This window comes from Drosophila obscura, unplaced genomic scaffold (genome assembly GCF_018151105.1).
Source record: "Drosophila obscura isolate BZ-5 IFL unplaced genomic scaffold, ASM1815110v1 contig_150, whole genome shotgun sequence".
NCBI lineage: Eukaryota > Metazoa > Arthropoda > Insecta > Diptera > Drosophilidae > Drosophila > Drosophila obscura.
The window spans coordinates 9,357,561-9,380,011 of NW_024542736.1; the positions used below are offsets into that span (position 1 = coordinate 9,357,561).

At 44.3% G+C, this 22,451-nt stretch overlaps 2 protein-coding genes across 8 annotated transcripts in view; both read left to right on the forward strand.

Annotated features, from left to right (window-relative positions):
- The first annotated feature begins 4,292 nt into the window (after positions 1–4,292).
- On the forward strand, positions 4,293–14,424 carry LOC111069403 (trichohyalin). Its single transcript, XM_041596379.1, has 13 exons — positions 4,293–5,262; positions 5,365–7,153; positions 10,839–10,990; positions 11,050–11,184; positions 11,246–11,503; positions 11,571–11,910; positions 11,978–12,064; positions 12,137–12,287; positions 12,352–12,661; positions 12,731–12,830; positions 13,028–13,228; positions 13,546–13,689; positions 13,819–14,424. The coding sequence occupies exons 1-13, from the start codon at positions 4,299–4,301 to the stop codon at positions 14,237–14,239; spliced, it is 5,052 nt and encodes a 1,683-aa protein (XP_041452313.1). The 5' UTR covers positions 4,293–4,298; the 3' UTR covers positions 14,240–14,424.
- A 345-nt stretch (positions 14,425–14,769) lies between these two features.
- The window catches only part of LOC111069397 (sterile alpha motif domain-containing protein 5), a 163,632-nt gene continuing 155,950 nt past the window's right edge, over positions 14,770–22,451 (forward strand). For 3 of the 7 annotated variants that reach the window (XM_022359448.2, XM_022359449.2, XM_022359450.2), the window contains exon 1: positions 14,770–15,514. The gene's annotated coding sequence lies outside the window, so the exon portion shown is untranslated. The remainder of the gene's footprint in view (positions 15,515–22,451) is intronic. The other 4 variants (XM_022359453.2, XM_022359451.2, XM_022359454.2 and 1 more) reach the window with 2 other exon arrangements.

The window sequence follows — 22,451 nt, forward strand, 5'->3', positions numbered from 1 at the left end:
AGTCAAACATTTTTATCACCTTCGATATGGGAAATGCCAGCGTATCCAAGAAAAAACAAAAAAAACTGTTTGGAAAATCATAATCATCAGTAGATGGGGCTATGGTTCAAGTAGCTATATCCAGGGTCGGAGAGCATATTATGGTTGCAAACAAAGACCAGTTGAATCTCTCTCCGGTGCTCTCTGGCCTGCTCAGGTCTGCTGCTATCGTTCTGTTCTGGCATCAGTCAATGTCAGTTGGCCCAGTGCCAGGTCGACCGCGTGGGCGTAGACAAACAAACAAATGAAAGAACGAACGGAGGAACGAACAGGGCACAAGCACAAAAGCGGAAAAGCTGAAAAGCGCAAATGAAAAGGGAAAGTGTCCAACTTTTTCGGCCACAATGAGACACAGCCAGGGGCCAGAGATGGGTCTACCATTTTCAAGTAGTTTTCAGCCTCCACGCGTCAAGTATCAAGTGTTTTTATAACTAGAAATACAATGAGATATATGTATGTAGACAGTGCGTTCTATAACTATAAGGTACAGGGGAAAGCTTTCCCGCAACATCAGGGCAGAATGTACGTCTTTTGGTGGCGCCTTTTGAGGCCCAAAGCACTGCTACGCACTGTATACTCTTATGTCTATAATACACATAAATTTTGGCCACATATATGCGCTCGATGGCAAACATATGTTAAAGAAAAAAAAACGTCGACGACGACAAAAGCATGCCAAATATTCGTGGCATATTTTGTTTTGTGGCATTTCTGGCGTATTATTTTAATTTCTATTAATTTTTCGCCACCCGCCAAAAAAAAAACAAAAACAAAAACAAATTATAGCCACATTTTTTATGAGAATTTTTTAAATGGCTTTTATTGAATATTTGTGTGTGTTTTTTCAAGCCTATAGGTCTCGGCATTGGTCCAAGTGCAACAATTTATGATTTCATTTATCATTCAAATTGGTTTTGCCTCTCGCTTTCGTTTCTGTTTTATTTCACATGGAGAATATCTATCTGGACTTGTGCAATAATTGGCATGATATGGAAATGTAAATAACACAATGATATAATGTCGCTGCCATCTGGTTGAAGGCTGGCAAAATCTGTAAACTTGAACCACATTTGGGAAGTGGGTCAGTGGTTTTCATACCCGTACTCAAAAAGAGTTAAGGGGTATATTGTATTTGTGGTAAAAGTGGATGTGTTTAACGCAGTGAAGGAAACGTTTCCGAGCCCTTAAAGTATATCTCAGAGATTATACATTTTAGATGTAGAGTCGACATTGTATATGTAGATGTAGATAACAGATGTAAAATATTTTAAAATTCTACATAAATTATAAGCTCACAAATTTATTTACTGACTGAGTACGGGTATAAAAGTAAAGTCGCGTCCCCAGAAGCGACTCACACGTTCCATCTCGTTTTTCGTAGCAAGGATTTGACGGAAATTTCCTCTTTTAATTGTTCGAAGTCATTCATAAATTGATCTTGATCTTCGTTAGAGAAATGTCGATTCCATTTTCTATTTTATGCGACTGCATCATTTCCGTTTTCAAATATCGTGCCAAAAACGCAAACGTCATGCACTTGGCCAGACTGGATCGGACCGGACCAGACACCCCCAACTACGCTTTGACCAGCCCCATCATTTACGTACTCCTCCCTGTTCTATATATTCTTTTTCTTGATCTCTTGAAGGCGTTCGGTTCTTAATCTGTTTTTTTTTGAAAATAAATTCAATTCAATGGAAGGCAAAATGTGTGCAAAATGCGACGCTAAATTTCCGTAAATCCACGAAATTACGAGCAGTTCCCCCTGGATTGCCCATTTTTGTTTATCTATTTAGAGAGATTGCAGCGTTTTTTTTTTGGCTCTTGGGTGATCTGCTTAATGCCGTTGAATTAAATACACATTCATTTGTCTGTCGATCAGTTTCTATATCAGACAATGTAGTTGTATTTGCATCAAAATCTCAATTTACCTGTCCTTGAATTTTGAATATATTTCTCAAACTATCCATCAACATGTTATTACCAAATGAGAAGATCAATCATTCTATCAATCTATTTTGTTTATCCATATACCCTTAAGTCATTCTATTGATTAAATTTGAACTATCTGAATGTACATAGGTTTCCATTAAATGTCTAATTTTCGGTCTTTCTAAATAATGATTAAACTATCAATCGATATACATATGTTTAAAAATCTGTCGCTCTAGGGAACAGCTACCTCCAATCTTCCATCTATACATAAATCTTCCCATATACATATGTATATATACATATATTTATCTCTAACAATGTTCCGGCGCCTTATTTCGCCTCATTTAAGGTGACGTCAATGATCAGAGGGCCCTACGAAGAGCTCAACGTTTTTAGATATATTTTTAGCCATATTCTCGTTTGGAGAATCTGCGATTCTTGTTTTTTTCTTATTTATTTTATTCCTGCCTATAATTGGCTCGTTTATGTGCAGAAGCTAAGACCGTACGGGAACACATCCTGAACTTGAAATAGAACCATGGAAAGAGTGCTTGGGGGGGGAGTGGTGGGGGGAAATGGTTGGGGGGCCCGAACCAAACTGCACTGCACTGCACTCGGATTATGATGTTGTGCTCGAGGGACCGTGATTAGTTTATTTTTGGCACGTTCCCTGCAATTTGAACTTTGCTTTGAATGGAAAGTCTAATGACTGAGGAGTGGCGCTGACTCAAAGGCGATCTGACTCCAGAGTACACTGTAAAAAATAATGGTTGGAAGCATTTGTTTAGTTCGAGTTTTGCTTATTTAATTTGGCATACTTTTAGGAGTTTACTAAAAGCAACATTTCATTTAAATTGCGACACATTTGCTTTAGAATTGTTGGCCTGCAAAAATGTAACATACGTGGGAATGCTTTATGTCTCAGCAAATAACGAATAAGTTGAATAACCCTGAGCGAGCACTAAGCTAACATTTAACAATCAAATCGATGAATAATATTCGCTTTCGTTTGGAGTACATTCAGCTGTCAATGGACCCCCCAACAGAATTGTTCTGAGCAATGAGTGTTTTGCGCTGTTGTTGTTGCTCATGGGATGGGATGACACATAATGACGCATAGACGGACAATGGTTGTACTAGTCGAAGCAACAGCAGCGGCTTTCTCTACCCAACAATTAATATTCATAAGGCAATTATCCGGCTTACCATAAGATACGTAAATTTCTAGGCATGAGTGTGGTGTGGTGTGGTGTGGGGTGGGGTGGGGTGCATATGTGTGTGTTTATGATAATTAAAACATTAATTAAAGACGAGGTTTGCATGTCGACGATTTAGATACCCTCATAAATTAATTAAAAAATTAGATTAAATCTAACATGAAGTTCCGAGCTATAGTGACCCCTTTTTAGCTTGGGAACACTTGTCGAATGATGTGAATGATATTAGTTGGGTGTATAAAATGTTTAATAAGCAAATATACGCAGTTTTCTATGAATGAGACCAAAAGAGAGCATTATCTTAATGTTTTTCTGGCATTTTCACGATTAAATCCTCATTATTAAACTGCTTGTATCCAAAATTACAACATACATTAGCTATATTTCGATTGCCAGATTTTTCTAAATACTCTAATCTCATGGGAAATTGTTTTTTCCTCTATGCGTTACATGCTTCTGCTTGAAATGTGCATACCCTCGGCAAAGGTATGCCCTAATGAATTATGCCATGTGTCTTTTTTGTCAAGTGTACTCACAAAACACACACTTGCACTTACAACACACACTTATACACTTGCATGTTGTTTGCTTTTGTCCAGCATTGTCATCATCATCATCCTCATCATCAGCGTTCATTGCATGGAGCGGAGTGGAGCATCGACATTGGACTGGCTCACAGTTGCCGTTCAGCCGCCAGCAAAGTCGAAGCTGCCCCAATCCGCCGAAAAAGTCCGCGTGCGCGGAGCGTGTATAAACATTAGTAATTACTGCCAATTAAAGAGGGAGTACAAATGTACTAAGTGAGCGAACGGTGAAACTAATGCATGTACATTTTTCCCCCCCACAGGTTGAATGCATTTAATCTACAATAACAATACTTATTTGACACGAAATAACGATTTGTTGTGAGAAACGAAAACGAAATCAAAAGCAAAACGAACAACAAGAACCAACAACTAAACATAATTAATGCGGGGGATAAACAATTTAGACAGAAATTAAAATAATTAATAGAAGAAGGAAAAGGAAGACTCAGCAGTGAGGAAGAACACCTAAAGCGACTCAAGAGAGTATAAATAAAAGCAAAACAACGATCAACGATCAACGATGTTTAATCTGCTGCGACGCTCGCGTCAGAGAAAGAGCAAAAACCACGACACAAGCGACGAAGAGGATAAAAGTAATAAAGAGAGCAGCGGCAGCCCTTGTCGAAGCAGCTGCTCGCTGAGGCAACGGCAAAGAGAGAATGAGCACACCAACGAAGAGCAGCACAATGGAAGAGCACAACTGCCGGCCCACAGACGGGCGGTGATCGAGGAGCTGGAGGACTTTGCCGATGACAGCGACGAAGAGCGCAAAAGACGGTCGCCGCCGCCATGTGTAAAATTAGCAAAAACAGCTGCTAATGGCCGCCACTCCGAAGCAACAGCAGCAGCAGCAGCAGCACTCTCTCCGCTCCGCTCTGACAAACGGTATATAAATAACACAGGGCAGGCGGTAGTGGCAGGGGCTGCCGCTGCTGTTGCTGCTGTGTCGTCTGCCGTTGCTCTTGATGATGATCCAAATGCTGTGGCCAGTCCAAACGAGACAGCCACTGCGAACGCGAACGCGAATGCGAATGTGAATGCTAACGGTAACGGTAAGGAGAGCGGCAGCCACCAGCACATTGAAAAGGTGGCCAATCAGCTAATTGGCAATTGCCATAGCCCCAATATTGGGCCACTGATCGATGGCCGGCCAAGCGACACAGACACAGTAGTCGCCCGTCGAGAGCGTGCCGCAACGAACGAAGCAACACCAGCGACCAAACGACAATCAACGTCGCGCCTATCCCTGAGAAGCTTTGTTGCCCTGCCACTGGCCCTGAGTGGCACCAACAGTAACACAAATAACGCTACGATCCAGGACCTTGACTGTGAGACAGCAGCAGCAGCAGCAGCAGCTGCCAGTGTGACAAAGAAACGGAAAACTCTGCAAAAGAGTCGCGATTTTCTCAGTGAAATTTTCATGGCGCGTGGACGTAATCATCAGCGCCAGCAGCAGCAACAACAACAGCAGCAGCAGCAGAGAAGTCACCAGCAGCAGCAGAAACAGCAGCAACAACAGCAGCAGCAACAGCAGCAACAACAGCAACAGCAAGTGCAACACGGCAGTGGCAAGTGCCACACAGCAGAAGAAGAGAGCCACAAAAGTAACGATAACGATAACAGTAACCACGTAATCGATCAGGCAGCACTGGCAGCACGCCGCCTCACACACCTTGAAACGAACTCCGACCCCGCCACTGCCACTGCCGCCGCAGCATCCACAAATAGTTATCAAATGACTATGTCTAATAATAGACCAGAGAAGCATGGCCAGAGAGCATCCGAGGAGCATCAGCAGCATCAGCCAGAGAGCGAACTCAAGCGAGAGCGTCGCAGTAATTCAGCTGGAGCAGCACCGCATCATCAGCGCCCAGAGAGGCGAGAGCGCCATCGGCCAGAGAGTGGAGAGAGTGGTCATGGCAGACTATTGGCGCGGTCATGCAGTGCCGAGCCGCGAGATGGCAGCCCCAGCAGAGACTTCATTCAAGCGGCAAACGTCGTCGAGTGGCGGCGAACGGTGGCCCGGCACGCGGAAGCAGCAGAACAACGTCAACAGCAGCAGCCGCAGCAGCCAGGCAATGCAACATTGCAACAGCAACAAGGAGAGCAACAACAACAACAACAGCAACAACAACAGCAACAACAACAACAACAAACAAGTGACATAATAATCATGGGACAAACCAGTGCCAAGCCCAACGAAACAGCAACAGCATCGGCGCACAGCTCGCGGGCCAGCACGCCGCGTGAGTTCCGTGAGTCGATCGTGACTGCGCCTCAGGCACCGCCGCGCCATCACAAGTCACAGGATGCCACAGTGCCACAAATAACGGTGGAGGATTGCACCTTTGAGAGCTACAGCAGCAATGAAGAGCCGGAGGAGCAGGAGGAGAATGAGCCACAGGAGTGGCACAAACCGGAACCGGAAGTCTACCATGATTTCGATAGCGGCCTAAACATCGAAGAACTTAACGAAGCACACATTGAGACGCTCGAGGATGAGGTCTTTGCCACGGATATACCCTCCACCGTCTATCAGAACGCCAATGGCAGGCCCTGGACACGCCTCAGTCACGTCAAGCTGGAGAATGTCCAGGAGGAGGCAGAAGAAGAGGAGGAGGAGGACGACGAAGAAGAGGATGAGGATGAAGTGGATGAGGCAGTGGATATGGAGTATCAGCACCACAACCAGGCAACCACGCCCAGCGGCAACTCCAGGCAGTCGGCCAGCAGCGAGCGCAGCGCCCTGAAAAGTGACTCCAATCTGAGCAGCAGCTATGCGGATTCCGGCATTGGGGTGCACGAAGAGGAGCCACAGGAGAAGATGCAACAGCAGCAGCCGCCGCAACCGCCGCCGCGCAGCTCATCGGCAACGTCGGCGACCCATCCGCTGCAGCAGCAGCACCAGCACCGTCGGGACGGTCGCTCGCCCTTCACCCGCGACGGCTACTCCACGGACTGCGAGGAGACGCTGCTGCAGTGCGACGAACTCGATGACGAGCGCGATCTCAGCGAGCGGCTGGTATGCATCGAGAGCATTAGCCTGCCGGATGTGGTGGTGGAGTCAACGACCGCCAGCACCACAACAGCCACAGCCTCGACCACAAATGGCAGCAGCAGCAACAGAAGTAGCAGTGGCAACCACAGCACAGAGGCACAGATCAATATCAATATTGCCAACGGGGCGGGGGGCAATAGTCTGGGGAACGTGCACTATATACCCATCCACGTTGAAGGACGCAGTCGCAGCAACAGTCCCAAGCAGCGCAGCCGCGACGACAGCTGTCTGGGCGAGAGCCTGGAGATCACCGAGGATGGTAGTGTCCTGAACAAGCCGGTACGGCAGGAGCACTCCTATGAGACACACGAGCTCAGGTAAGCACAACTATGATTATAAATAGCAGCTGCACGTAAAACTGAATGTCAGTTTCCTCTGGCGTATACTTGATGGATGTTGTTTCATCGAAAGTGCATCCCTGATGTGCCTCGATCAAGTGAGAGTGTGTTTGGCCTGCCTGATGGATGTTCTTCGTGCAGCAGCAACTGCGACGAATTTTATCAAAGCGATGCCAACAATTTCCCGAAAAACATCTGCATGTTGTAGCCAATTTATCTTGATCTTCATCATGTCATGGAGCGCTTTCAAGTGTGATTTTTTCTCTCCTCAAACTATAGATACTTGAGAGCAAAAAAGTGCATCCAATAAGAGGATTATTTAAGCAAGCAATTAGGTTAAAGATAGCTTCAATATACAACTAAATCTTTTAGTCCCAGCATTCCCCAGTGTCTGAAATTTGCTCCCTGAATTTCCTAAATTTTCCGGCATTGCTTGCACATTGAATTAAAAACAAAAAACATCTGCAATATTCTATATAATTTATTGCTGAAATAATTATGCAAATACTCGTAAAATTGTATATATTTTGGCACCCGTGAATGAAACGTACAATCTTTATGGAGCATTCCAAACATTGATATTTTCTCTCTCGAATACATGGAATATCTTGGATTTTCTTTATCTTTCTCTTTGTCTTCGACTTAAATTTCTAACTAAATTTCTCATTTAATTATCTCTCAAAAGCGATCTCTCATTTTCGTTCATTGTTTTTCTAATTTAGATATTCACAATTTTCCAGCTAGGGCGCCATTTCCTTTTTTAAATAGAACAAAAAACATATACAAAATATTTTATATTTTACGGAATAATTTTGCGTTGGCATCTGCCCATCAAAATCTCTATAGGGGTAACGAGTTAAGTGAGAGCTGATGGATGCACAAACGCTTTGAAGTGTTGGAAGTTTTCAATAAGTAAAAAAAAAAAATTCGATGGATAATTGCCACACACGAACATTTCTAAGGAAAACCCACTTGTTCTTTGTTACGTATACGCAATGTGAAAACAGTCGTTTTGTGGCACATTTATATGCCATTGTTTGGCCTTCTCAGGGCATGCGAAGATGACAGATTATGACAGCCGTGCGGCAAGTGTCTCACAGCGTAATGGCGCAAATTATTCGTATAATTATATATTAATGTATAAATTGTTGTTCAGTTTCAATATTTTAAAATTTTGATTTTTTGGTCAGAATCAGGGGGCAAAAATAAATTCACTTCGTCATTTGCTCGCTAGGGAATTTTCTTCTTTTTTTTTTGGCAACATGTTGGCCATTTCCCACGCTTGTTTTTTTGTATACCCTTTTTTTTGGTTAGGGTATGGATGACTTATGCATACGAGTTGCTACCACAGGATAATAAATTCATAGCTCTGATATCTTTCAGAGGTTAGAAGATCTACCCAAAATAAACTTATCCAATTTCAAGATGGGAATATTCTGGCCAACATTTAGCTGAAACAAAGCGTATCTAAATCTTCGTTTTTCTTTGTTCTTCAGTCATATTTTCTCATGTGCATAGAACACGATCTGCCTGCTCTAGTTTTCTAATTTTTCCCCCGCTTATTTTCGTCTTGTTGCAAAAAAAAGCAAACAAAAGCAAAAAAAAACTGTGTACGATGTACATTTTGAAACGTTCATAATTTAGAGCAATCTTGTGCGTGGTCGGTGAGGGGGTGGGGAGAAGACCAGTGCACTTGTGGAATTTTATTTGGGTTGTTCTTGATTTTGTTGGATAATTGATTCGGCGTTTCCGTGAGAACTCTGGCTGGCACTTGGCTGAAGCCAAAGTATATGTGTGAATTTCTGTTAGCATTGAAAGATTGTTTATAAAGGCAATGGCGGAACATGCGGCGTATGCGTAATTTCCTCCAACTAAGTTATGGGTATACTATCCTGCTGCTCATCATCACCCGCTGCCCCCCCGGTTTGTTTATTCAATTCAATTTGATGAGCAACTTGGGCATGAACAACAAAACCAACCAAACACCCAACTATTTGTTGAGGAAAGTTCACAGAGGCAGTGGCAGTGGCAGAGGCAGCGAAATAGAGGCAGAGATGCTGAGATGCTCTTGCCAAAAATAATTGAAATAACTTTCAATCTAAGTGCACGAGATGCATCTGTCTTACTCTGTCTATACCCGCTCCCCTATCTGCTCTCTCTCTCTCTTTTCTTCTCTCTGTTTCTCTCCATGTCTATCTCTAGAGACCAGACAAGACCGCGTGTCACAAAATTTTGATAAATTCACTGCCCATTGTCTATACTAGAAGTTTTGTACATTTAGTATATACTTCTGCTGTGGCATACAGTGCGTTGCGGGACTATGAGAACAAGCTGCAGCTACATTCGGTAGTGCATGAAAGGGAAACTATAATTCGCCTTACTTATCAGTTACAAGTTAAATTATTCAATGTTTATAAAAAATCACAAATAAAAGTTATGAGTGTAAAAAAATGAAAAGTCGATAGAAGTGACCTAGAAACATATATGAAAAAATATTTTTACCAGAGGTATCCAAAAACAAGATTAACTTGTTACCAATACTTTTATTTTTAATACATTTTTTATCACTTTTAATTTGTATAACAAAAATTCAACTATCATTTTTATTTGAAATATTTATTTTTTATTTTAAAATCAGAAATAACTTTTAAAAAATTATTTTTATTTCCAATTTTAATTATAAAACATGAAAATTTACAGTAATACATTTTTTTTAATTTCTATTTTATCAATTATCATTTTTATTTGAAATATTTATTTTTTATTTTAAATTCAGAAATAACATTTAGAAAATTATTTTTATTTCCAATTTTAATTATAAAACATTAAAATTTAGAGTAATACAATTTTTTTTTATTTATATTTTACTCAGAGTTTAGAATTCACTTATGGTTTAATTTGCAACGCAATTCAATAAATAATTTTATTTCATTGCTAAATGAAAATAAAAGAACATTCATTTATAATGGAATTTCTAAGGTGCTTAGCAGCCATATGATAACGAAACGTACTGCACACAAAAAGTCAGAGTGAGAGAGAGAGTTGGCAGAATGTACCTACAAGAAAAAAAAAAACCATACATATCGTGCGATTTAAAAATAAACTTTGCGCATTTTCGCAGCCACAGGAATCGACAAAGATAAATTCAATTAAAACGTATTTCATTCTGCGTTGAAAGCCAAAACAAAACAAAGCAAAGCACAAGCACCAAGCCCCAAGCCACAACAAACTACATATTATATAAAAATCTATAGCTGTATCTTTCAGTCTGCCTGTATCTGTATACTCGTATATCTGGTATATATTGTATCGCAACAAATTATGGTTGAGGAAGACATTCCCCAGTATTTTTTACACCTCATTCGGATTTAACGACCGACTTTTCAATTCGTAATTGCGTCAAGCAAATGTCTAGCTATAGGTGCAAAACGCGTGTGTCTCCATTCGAATTATTATTGCTATTATTATTATTTATATTTTGTACATTTATATATGTGCATATTATGTTTTGTACTGTGTGTCTGCGCTAGAGAACATCACGTTTGTGATTCATTTTGTTTGTGTGCCGGGGGATTATTCACAGACATATTCGCTTTGACAGCTGATCTATTACTGCCATCCGCCTTGGCATTACTCATCACCTGATCCCTTACTGATCTTGCAGAAAAGAGCTGAAACAGCAGAAGGCACGCTTCAGCAGCCAGCTGGACGAGGCCCACAAAAATGTCCATCAACTGGAGGCCAAAGTGGCTGAAATGCATCTCAAGATACAGAAATTTGAGCAGGAACTCTCCCTCAAGCAATGGAATGTGGAAAGTAAGTGCATTCATTAATTTGAAAACTATCTATGATAAATAATAATGTATATATTTAAGGACTCCAGGGCGAGCTGAGTGCGGCCCAAACGGATGATGAATATGTGCGAAAGAAACTGAAATTTCTGGAGGACGAAAAGGTTCACTTGAGGCACAAATACAGCGAAGATCAAGATGAATATCGGCTCAAATACAGTCAGTAGAAACACGTATATAAGCAGATCTATAAATGTGACAAATTTATGCCTTTTTGCAGACGAACTCGAAGCTCAGTACAACGATCTAACCGAGAAGTACAAAGAGACGCAGGGTCTGGCCAGCAGCCTGCAAACGCAACTGGCGGGGGCACAGACCGAGGCCGAGGAGTGGCGCAAGCAGGTGGAGCACATCCGTGAAGAGTTGGATGAACAGATACGCATTCTAAAGAATGCCCTGGAAAACTCGGAGGCAGAGCGCAAAATATGCGAGGACAAGTGGCAAAAGGAATTCGAGATGCTCAGGACCCACAATCGAGGTGCGTCTCCGGCAAACATTTATATTCCATTCATAGATTTATTCACCGCCCTGTTATGTTTTTTTAGAGCGCGAGGAAACCCTGATGACGGACTGCGAATGGCAGCTGCGGCAAATGCAGCGTCAGTGCAAGGATAAAATGGACAAATCCAATTACGAACGGAAACAGGCCTCTGCCAAGGCCGAGGAACTGGAGCTGGAACTGAAATCGCGTCACAAAGAGTCCGAAAATTTGCGCGTGTTCCAGGCGCAGGTGAATTCGCTGCGTGGCGTTGTCGGCGAACAGGAGCAAACCATTCAAACGCTCATGGATCGCATCGAAAATCTGAAGAGCGATCTGGCCACTGCCAACGAGAGTCTCGAGGCGCAGATTGAGGCTGTGCACAAGATCAAATATCAGTGTGATAAGTGAGTAATTTTTGGAGTTAAGAGTTAAGCTGGAATCAATTTAAATCTTTGCCTTTTTTTTTGGCAGTGCCATCTATGACAAGGAGCGTCAAATGATCTACAAAATCGATGAGGTTCGCAATGAAGCTGCTGCCTTCTGGGAGAACAAACTTTAGTAAGTGCTTAAAAATCAATTAAATAAAAAGATACCCTGATGCTTAAATTTAATTCTTTTTTCATGCTACAGCACAGAGATGACAAGACTGACAAATGAATTGGAGTCCGTTTATGTGGACGAGCGGCGGGATGCTTTGGATAAGCTGCAGAACGAGCATATCGAGGAGCTGAGAGCGCTGACCAATCGATATACGGCCAATGAGGATGAACTGCGAGCCGAGGCAAGCGCAAACCCCCCCCAACGATTATCTGCCATTATTTATGCTCTAAAGAAAATCCTTGTAGATCGATGAGCTGCATGAAAATCTGGAGCTTAAGAAGCAGGATTTCCTCACACTACGCGAACGTTCCGACAATGCCCTGCTGCAGACCCGCATGCATTTGGATCGGGCCGATCGCGAGTACCAGAATGCCATGTGTCGGGAGGAGGATCGTCGCGTCGAGCTGGAGGAGCGGCTCAAGAAGGAGTTCGAGGAGGAGAAAACCGAAATGGAGGAGAAGTTCCGCGAACGCCTTGGCCAGGTCAAGGATGAGTTTGCCAAGGAGCTGCAGCTGTCCACCCAGGACATGGTGGAATCCCATCGCAAGGAGTTGGGTAGGTCCACACACAGGATAATGGGTATTTATTTAATGATCGACTAATCGACCGTTCGATAACTGGCAGACTCGCAGAAGGCCAAACTCCAGGCGGAACGGGACGAGGCTCTGCAGGATCTTGTGGACCGACATCGCGCCAAAATCGCCGCTGCCGATGAGCGTTTCAAGTGAGTGTGTGGCATGTGGCAACACAGCCCGTGCACCATCCTGCCTGACCTTTGGCTTGAAATTGAATGCCTTTTACTGCCTCTTACTGTCACAACATTTTTCACAACCCCCCATCGTTTGATTTCGATATTCATTTTCATCTCGACACGTCTCATGTGTTTTTTGTTTCTTTTTTTATTTGCTCGGATTCGTGCAGCATGTTGCAGCAGCCGGGTTTCGATGATATCGGTGGTGCCACAGCGAGACGCACCGCCTTGTGGGTGCTGGCCAAGGGGGCGTGTCCGTATACGCCCACACTATATGTGCTATATCTGACCATGTCGCCACTGATCGCCCTCGCATGCTTGGTGTTCAATATTCTGGCTGTGCTCTATATCAAATATCGTCATCTGCTCAAGCGACACTAACTGCAAAACAAACAAAAGTTCTCTCTCTCTCTCTCCGAAATTAACATTAGCATTTAAGTTTCGTTACGATGTATGGAATACCCTATAGATACCCTATATACCCCCCATTCCCCGTTTAGAATACATCTCGATTACGTATCTCTGAATCTTTTTTAATTTCTCTTTCTCCTCGCTATATGTAATTGTGTGTTCTTTGTGTGTGTGTGTGTGTGTGACTGTGTGTGTCCAAACGAAACAATATACCTTCCGCACACCCTCTAAAATTCCGAAACACTCGAATCCTTTGCCGAAACTTCGACTCCTGCAGCGATTTAGAGCTTCGGCACCAGCGCAATCTGAAGGACCTGAAGGCGGCATACGATGCCGAGAAGGCGGCGCTGGATAAGCGTGACATCAGCAATGCCAACGAGATCGAGCAGCTGCACCGCAAGTGCCGTTGTCTAACCAACCTGTAAGTACTCCTCCTATCTCTCTCTCATCTCTCTCTCTCTTTCCGCTTAGCCGTGTTGTGGCTCTTTTGTCCCCACCCACTCTCTCTCGCATCAAGCAATATCTCATATTCTCTCTCTCTGCTCTGTAGATTCGAAGAGATGCGCATGCGCTATGAGCGTCGTGATCCCCGTGCCGACGACCTGCGCGAAATTTCCGAGCTGCGCACGCGCTGCGAGAGCCAGGAGCGGGACCTGTACGTCCTCACAGATCGTTTGCGTGAAATGCAGAACCAAATGGCGGAGATGCAGCAGAATGGCAAAACCGTCGGCAAGTCGATCAAGAAGCCCCCGCCCAAGACATTGCCCACCAGCTGTGACGTCATTTATGAGGAGAACGAGGAACGGGAGTCCCCCGAGCATGAGGCAGGTGATGACGAAGACGAAGAGGACGAGGAGGAGGAGGAGCCGGAGCAGGAGCCCAGCGACACGGAGTCGAACCACACAATTGAGGTCAATGGCAAGGGAACCTGCCTCAATGAGGACGACGCCCACCTGATAACGGCTGTCTAAACGATTTTGATCGATCTGTCACTTCCAAACCAAACATTTTTGGCTGTTTTTGTTTCTCAAAATAAATCCCAAGCGGTGGCCCTGAGGGTCAGCGGGGGACCAAAGTCTTGGCACTGAACCGCGCGACAACAAAAGAAAAAAAACCAAACCAAACCAGAACGAAATAAATGTAAATATTTTTAACAGAAAATTTCACAGAAATTCCCGTTTTTACATTGTTTTTAAATATTAAACGGATTCTACACCATATTTACATGGCAGGCCTTAACAGTTCACTAACAGATCATTAACAGTTCAGGTACTCTCTCTGTTGCTCATATGTGGAGCGCAAAAATAAGTCCGAGAGCGTAAAATCGCTCTCTTTGGCTCTGCATGGTATGTTAATTGTTAGGGTGGATATAACCTTTTATGTTTTTTTACCTTGCCTCCCTGACAGCATGCTTTCCAGCAACATTTGTCGGTCCACAGCAACATTTTGACGTCCCCAGCAACATACTTAGGTCCCTGGGCACATTTGAACGACCTTGCTCACGAACATGCTTAAACATGTCCAATCGGTCCCGTTTTTTTGAATCGAGTGGTTGTAACGGTTGAACGGCTGCTTCGCGAGTCTCGCGACAAAATTAAGAAGGAAAGCTAGCAAAAGCCGGTAAAGTCGGCCTAAGAAACGGAAAATTACAATTGAAATTAAATCAAAGTAATAACTATTCAAAAAAACAAACCGTTTAAGAAATTGTGATAATAATTTGTTGATTTTTTGTTAATATCGCGCTGCATCAACGTGGGTGGCAATCATAATCGTAATCGTAATAACAAATAAACGAACGCTGCCGGCTGCAATTATGAAAAGGTAGAAAGCAACAACAGAAAGTGAGGAGCAGCTGGAAGCTGAAGCCGGGGCCAGAGATTTTGTTGCATTGTTGTTTCCATGCCCCATGATGTTCCCCCAATTAATCTGCCGGCAGAGAGGTCGTTGGCGCTAAGGTCACGCAGAACCCAACCCAACGGAGCAGCGGCGTTTCGTGTGGAGTGCAAGTGACAAACAAAACACAGAAAAAAAAAAGGAGAAGCAGCGTTTTCTTAGTTCTCCCACCCACGCTCTAAACAACAGCAAAAACAACGTGTGTGTGTGTCGCATGGCTCAGGCAAACGGTTAATCTTCATAGCTGAGCGCGTGTGTGTGTGGTTGTGCGTGCCCGCTGTGACTGTGTGTGATTTTGTGTGGCTGCCCCGCTCTCTCCCGCGCAATTTTTGTAAGGAGCGAAAATCGAAAATGTAAGTGCCGCTACTTTTATTGCTTTCGTACGTTTAAGATCTGTCCTCTCCTTTACCTCTGGCCATGTTTCTTCGTTTTCCTTTTTCTCTTACTATTCGTACGTGTGTGTGCTGCAGCCTCCACCAAGCGCCGCATTTAAAGGATATTCCTAATCCGTTTTATTGATTGCCGCTCGTAGCAGAAACAGGGCAGGGTGCAGGGGCAGCAGGCAGCAGGCAGAAACAGCGACAGCATCACAGCTGGAGTGCTTCGTCTCTGTCTGTTACTCCCTGCCGCCGTGTGAGTGCGTGTGTGTGTGTTTGTGTGTTCTTGTTCTGGCAATCTGTGCTACACCCCACCCCCGCCGCCACTCTTATGCCTTTTTTAATGTTTTTATACCCTTTGCAGAGGATGTTATGTTTTTGAGCATCTGCTTGAAACGAAACGCAACAGAAGTTATTTTTTTCAGCCTAAAATAAATAGGTAATTCTGATTAAAATCAAAATAGAATTCGATATAGTCAGGTCTCTTTGCGTCCAAAAAAAGTTTTCTGAAACTAGGAGAGAATTCGGTTTTTTTTTAGACAAATTTCGCTGCCATATCTGTCGTGAATTTTTTCTATAGAATAAATAACTTTGACTACTCATACAATGCGACTCTCTATCAGGTTTTAAAATCTTTGCGTATATCTTTTTCTGGAGCATAAATATTCAGATGCCTTAGGAACCATCGCTCGAACATTTAAAATTCCGATTAAGAGTGTATTTTTATCCTCGAACTCCATCATATTTTTCTTGGCTTTTTTGTTGCCTTTGTTTCCCCGGAGGATTCTCCCCAGGGATTTGCTGACAAATGTTAATTATTTTGGCCTTTTGCTGTCGTTCGATCTTCCTTCTTCCTTTTGCTTCGCTTCGCTTCTGCTGCTTCTGATGATCTCTTTCCCCTGTCTGCCCTTATCTTGTGCTCATTGCTTAATTCTGCTTCTTATCTTTTTGCTTAATTCCTGAGCATTTCTGAAAATAACTTTATCGTGGCGAAAAATTAAGAGAAATATGTGCGGCACCTGCCCCCGTGGGCATAACTCAATAATCACATCAAATGTCTCCACCAGTCACTCCCCCCGCTCTGCTCACACTCCTTTTCCTTCATTCGTTTTGCTGTGCAACACCTCCTTAAGAGGTGTGTCCAGCGTCCCCCCCTCGCGCACACTCACGCTCTACAATGCTCTCTGCCCGGCTAATGCCGCACAGCTGCGCGCCATTTAAGTCGCGGACAAGTGTTTTGCCGGCATCCGCGGAATGCGACGACGACGGAGCCCCGGCCCAGGCCCAGGGCCCAAGCGAGAGAGACCTGAACCGAACAGAAGCCGCAGCAAAAAGTGGCAGGCAACATTGCCACCAATTATGCGATAAGCAAGTGGAGAGCCACTACAGCTACAGCTACAGATGCTTCTCCTCCGGTTTAGCGGCGACCCCCTCCGCGCTGCTTTTAAATTTTTGCCTGCTTAAAGCTTTAACGGTTTGTGCCGCTCTTTAAGATGTAAACTTAGAGAAAAAGAGCAAAGAGAGTGGCGCCTTGAAAGAAAGCAAAAGTTGTATAGTGTAACTTCTCTTAAGAGGAAGGACCCCCCGAATAGAGTAATTTAAATCCCGCATTCCATGTGGCAGCTCTCGCAAAAAAGAAAAAAAAAAAACAAAGCTCACCCCATAATAATATTTAATAATAATAATGAAGAAAATTGAGACTGGAAAAACTAACAAAAGGCCGCGTGCTTCGGCTCTCAGGGCGCTGCCTTCAAACGAAACGAAAAGCGTGCAACAAGGGGGGGCAGGCAGGGGAACAGGCAGAACAAGAGCAGAGGAATGACCTTATATTGCAACTGCAACGCAAACAAAGGTCCGCTAATGGGGAGGGAGAGAGCAGCAGCAGAAGCAGCAGCAGCAGCAGAGAGATCAGCGCCGGCAAACCGGTCGATGGATGCCCATTGGAGGTGGCGGGCTGGCTCTCTTCCTGTGCTCCCACTAGCTCTCTACTGCTGTGCCCCCGCCCATTGTGCTGGTCCGTGGCTACTGCGGGGCAATTGGGCCAAAAGCATAAAAATCAGTCAAGAGTCGTCGGCGTTGCAGCGTCCAGCGCCCAGTGCCCACAGTGCCCACTGCACGAGCATTAAAAGCGACAAACAAACAAACAAACAGAACTTCACCGAACGAACGGGACGGGGCGGAATGGGACTCGGAACTGTGGACCTGCGGACCTGAATCTCCTCCTGCTTCCAGAATCCTCACTCCTCCGTGCTCCTCCTGCTCCTTGTGCCACCTAAAGGCATAGGCCCTGGCCACAGAAATCGATTTTCTCGCAAAACTTGGCCAGGGCTCAGTGCGAGTCCAGAGCCGCAGGGCACAGGGCCCCCACTTTATGTTTCTTTTCCACCGCGACTGCTGCTGCTGCTGCTGGTGCTGCTGCTGCTGCTCCCACTGCTCCACTTCTTCCACTGCTCCTTCTTGCTTCCTCCTTGCTTCCTCGTTCCTTCCTTCTTCTCCTTTTGCTGTAATGGATATGGTCCAGGCGCGCGCGGTTTTTTGATGATGATACTCTTGATAATGATGATTGAAATGATGATGATGATGCCACGGCGTCGCCGCCGTCGCCGTGTTGTTTAGTTGTCTCTCTCTCTTGCTCTGTGCTTCTTCTCCTTCCCTGCCCTTCTCGCTGAAATTGCAATTGCAATTTTCTCCAACTGCAACTTACCCCAACCGACCAACCGACCGCTGCTGCTGCTGCTGCTGCTCCTGCTGCTGGAGGGTTAGTAAATCTGCAAATTGCATTCGCCCAGGAAATTTAGTAGCCCCCTGAAACCCCCCACATGGAACCACAGCATCAGACTCGAGAGTTATTTAATTTGTGTTATAAATAAATTTGTTTAAAGCAATAATTGCCTCGAGGGGGGAAGGTGGAATGGAAGCACTGTAAATGTTTGCCGAGAGAAGCATAAAAGAGTGGAAGAGCGGGAGAGAGCTTTTGGATAGTTTAACTGCAAAGAAATTCAAAAGAGAGTCAAGCGTATAGCAGATGTTTTGGTCTTCTCTCTCTCTCTCTTTAAAAGAAAGATCTTTTTGCTAATTGAAATCCTACTTTAATACAAAGAGTGGATGAGGATTAGAAGAGTGGGCGGGAGGGGATGAAAGGCCAAACCAATTCCCGAGAAGAACAACATAATTTAAGGCCTAGACACGCAACAACAACATCGGGGAACAGCAACAATAACAGCAACAACATTTGCATGACCAAAGCAGCAATTACTGAACTGATGCTGCCCCCAAGCCTTTGCCACCTGCTAGTCTTTGAAATTTCTCTCCTTCTATCTCTGTCTCTGCTGCGTGTGTGTTCCCTAGGAGCTAAACTGCCAATAGAAGGGGGGGACTGTGGGTAGCGGGAGTCATAGAGTGAAAGAGGGGGGTCTAAGGTAGAGAGTGCCTGTTTTTCAAGTTGTCTGCAAACGACACCCAACGATGACATCGTCCGTCGCCTTTTGCACTGATTTTTGCCGTGTTCCCTTGTGGGCCCCCCCGCCTGGTCCTTGGCTCATCAGCAAAAAAACAACAAATCAACGGTTAAAAGAGTGCAGGGAGGGGTGTAGATGAACAGGCAGAGGCATCAATGACAACCAAAACAACAACAAAAACAACAACAACGACGACGACGAGAGCGGAGTAGACCTTGGACTGCTTGCTTGCATCCCTCCTCAGACCCACAACTGTTTATTGCATCCCTATCTAGCTATCAGGCTAGAGAGGGAGGACCGACCCGCAGAGACCGACCCCCATTCAGAGAGAGAGAGAGAGGAGCAGCAGCAGCAAAAGGAAGAAACCGGAGCAGAGGAGAAGGAAGCAGAGCATCAGGCCATAAAGCAGTAGAAAGATGCAGCGACGGAGCTTTTTGCATGCTGCATTTTTACGGTTGTTCCTCTCTTCCTGTTGTGCTTGTACTTTGCATTCACTCTCTCTCTCTCTCTACCTCTACTCGTATGCCCTCTTCTTCTGCTTCTTATTTTGGTGTTGTTGTTGTTTTTGGCATTGCTTTAATTATTGTTCCGTTTCGTCTGCCATTTGCTGCTGCACTTTTTCTCGTTTTTTGTTGTTGTTGTTGTTTTTGTTTCTTGTTTGTTTTTGTTTTGCTTCCCGTTTTTGTTTTTGTTTTTATTTTGTTTTATTGCAGTTCTTCGTTGGGGGGGAGGACAGTGGATGGATAGCATGCTGTGTGTACAAGGGGGAGGGAGTGGGTAAAATAATACAATAGGCTCACCGAATCACTTAAATCATTCACACACACACACACAGAGCTTCTTGGTTCGCGGCATGCGAACGGATATGGGTGTAATGGATATGGCTGATTGAAGAGGGAAATGTTAAGAGGAATCTCTTTGGAATGGAGAGATAATTTACTTGGATATACTTAAGGCTGTTTCTATGGAGAATCTGCCTGCATTAAGCCAAATTAATCTGCTTTTGATCCCATAGTTATCTACCTCTGTTACTGCACTGCTTCTGTTAAGATCTGTTAAGACCCTGCTTAAGATCTGTCTCTGTTAAATCTTCATGCTCGCACTGCCTCTCGCTTGGTCCCTCTCTTCCGCTCTTTCCTAAATCATTATTGTAGATGATTTTCATGGCTGATTCATACCCAGCATTTGTTGCATTCCCTGCACGGCACGAAAGAATTCTCTTTTAAATCGTTTTTCCACATTCTTTTTTTGCGCCTTTCTTTTTTTCGTGTCTGTGGAAATGCAATTGCATTCCCCACTCCCCACTTCCCACCCCAGCCTGCCAACATTTCTAAAAAACCAAAACCCACAAACCCCCCCACCGCCGCACCAAAAACATTTCACTTTTCTTTGTGCAAAACGAATCAAAACAAAAACCGAAACAAACAAAAAACAAAATAAAAGGAAAGGAAAAAAGAAACAAACAAAATGCAAAGTTCGAAGCCCCCGGAACGCTTTTGCCGGTTACTTTAACAGCAGCCTAAGGGGGATGGGGAGCAAGGGGAGCAGCAGCAAAAAAATAAAAATAAAAACAGAACAGAATTAAACGAATCAAAAATAAAAAAAGAGAATGAAATGCAGCCCAGCCCAGGACTAGGACTAGGAAACCAGGAGGCCGCTTCTGACAGGTCCTGGCTGCTCCTCCAAAACAAAACTGCAACGTTCCAGATACTCTTCCCAGCCTCTGCTCTGCCTCAGCCAGCCCTCTGCCATCCTCCTCCTGCTCGTGCTGTTGTTGGCCATTTTTGTGCGACTTAAATTGCATTTTATTTCTGCAACGTTGCAAAACATTTATTTACTTTCATGGTTTGTTGAGTATTTGCCAGGCCACAAGGAACTACTGCCACGGCAGGACGACAGTACGCCAGGGATACGGATAGGGATAGGGATAGAGCTAAGGATAAGGACGATGATGATGTGAATGTGGTATAGGAATGGGCAGACGGAGGAGAGGTAGAGGAAGAGCTAGAAGTAGGTAGGGAAAGAAGTCTGCGCTGACGACGACGGAGAACTGTTGACTGCTTTTGAACTTGTGCTTCGTCGTCGTTCTCGTTCTCGTTCTCGTCCTCGTACTCGTCGGCAATTGCATCCTTAGACAATGACACAGCCACATGGACAGAGAAAGAAAGACACAGACAGAGAAATAGAGAAAGAGAGACAGAGAGAGAGAGAGAGAGAGAGATGAACTGCAGACATTTTGACATACGACAGGACAGGAGGGTCTGAGGTGGATCCCTGGAAAGTCGCCCTCTAAGTAGCAAACGGATTTGTAAAAAAGAAGCTTTGGCTTGCGTATTTTACTTGGGAGAATAAAGGGTAGGCGCACATGTGCTGGCATTTTCGAGGAATATTCTACTTTCTTTATAGCATTTGCAGCTTTGTTGTAGATTTCTGCCGCCGCTGAACAATATGTTTTCAATCCTCAAGAGCGGATTACAATGATGATGAAGATGAAGATTGTTCCCAACACGCTAAAGATTGAAATTGATGGAGAGGTCTGTGGTGTGCTGCTGCTGCTGTGTCTGAGTCTGTGTCTGAGTCTGTGGGCTGCTGCAATTATGCGCTAATTAAATGCTACATAATTTTTGGAATGCCGCGAAGACAACTAAAAAATGCATAACATATGTTGAACAGCCCGAAAAATGGTCGGGCAGATCGAACGCAACGAGAATCCAAGAACCCAAGCCACTAAGAAGAACCGCTTTCTGTGGCCTTATGCCTGATGCCTCATGCCTTGGGCTCTCGGGGCACACAAGAAACAATTTTCAGAGGCAACAGCAGCAGCAGCAGCAGCCATAACCATAACATGTTTTGTTATTAATTATAGTTTACGCAATGCAGGGGACAGGCCGAAGACAACAACAGTCACAGTCACTCAGAGAGCGAGGCCCCAGATCGAGGCTCTGGCAGGCTGGCACTCAGGCAGTCAGGCAGGAAGCCAAGAGCCGCCTTGACCAGATCCGATCCTCCTTCTGGACAAAAAAAAAAAAAAGAGTTCACTTAATTTGACGCACAAATGTCAGTCACACAAGATGTTCCTCCGTTCGTTCCTCAGTTCGTCCATCGTTCGTTCCGTTCCTTTCCTGCTGTTCAGTGAACCGCCGCCGTGTGTCAGATGGCGGTTCTACTCGTCGTTCCTGTCGTTACTTTAGTTGTGAAAATAACTCAATAACTAATCCTTTTTGATGGTATACGCGTACCCGTAGCACTCCATCCAAAAAGGGTTGTGTTTGCCCAAGGCATTCCACACACAAAACAACAGCAAAAAAAAAAAAGAGGAGAAAGAAGTAAAAAATGTGGCAGAAGGCACTGCCCTGCCCTGCCCTGGCACTCTGGGATGGACTGATGACTGCCTTTCGTCTTTGACTTGACAATAAAAATTATCATAATTATATTTAAATTAATATGCAACAAGG

What these genes read in the sequence shown, in the direction of transcription:
- LOC111069403 (XM_041596379.1), top strand. Translation starts at nt 4,299, where the DNA reads ATGTTTAATCTGCTGCGACGCTCGCGTCAGAGAAAGAGCAAAAACCAC. An exon ending in TTCTGGGAGAACAAACTTTA is followed by an intron (nt 12,065 to 12,136) that starts GTAAGTGCTTAA and finishes TTCATGCTACAG; the next exon opens with CACAGAGATGACAAGACTGA. An exon ending in GCTGCCGATGAGCGTTTCAA is followed by an intron (nt 12,831 to 13,027) that starts GTGAGTGTGTGG and finishes GGATTCGTGCAG; the next exon opens with CATGTTGCAGCAGCCGGGTT.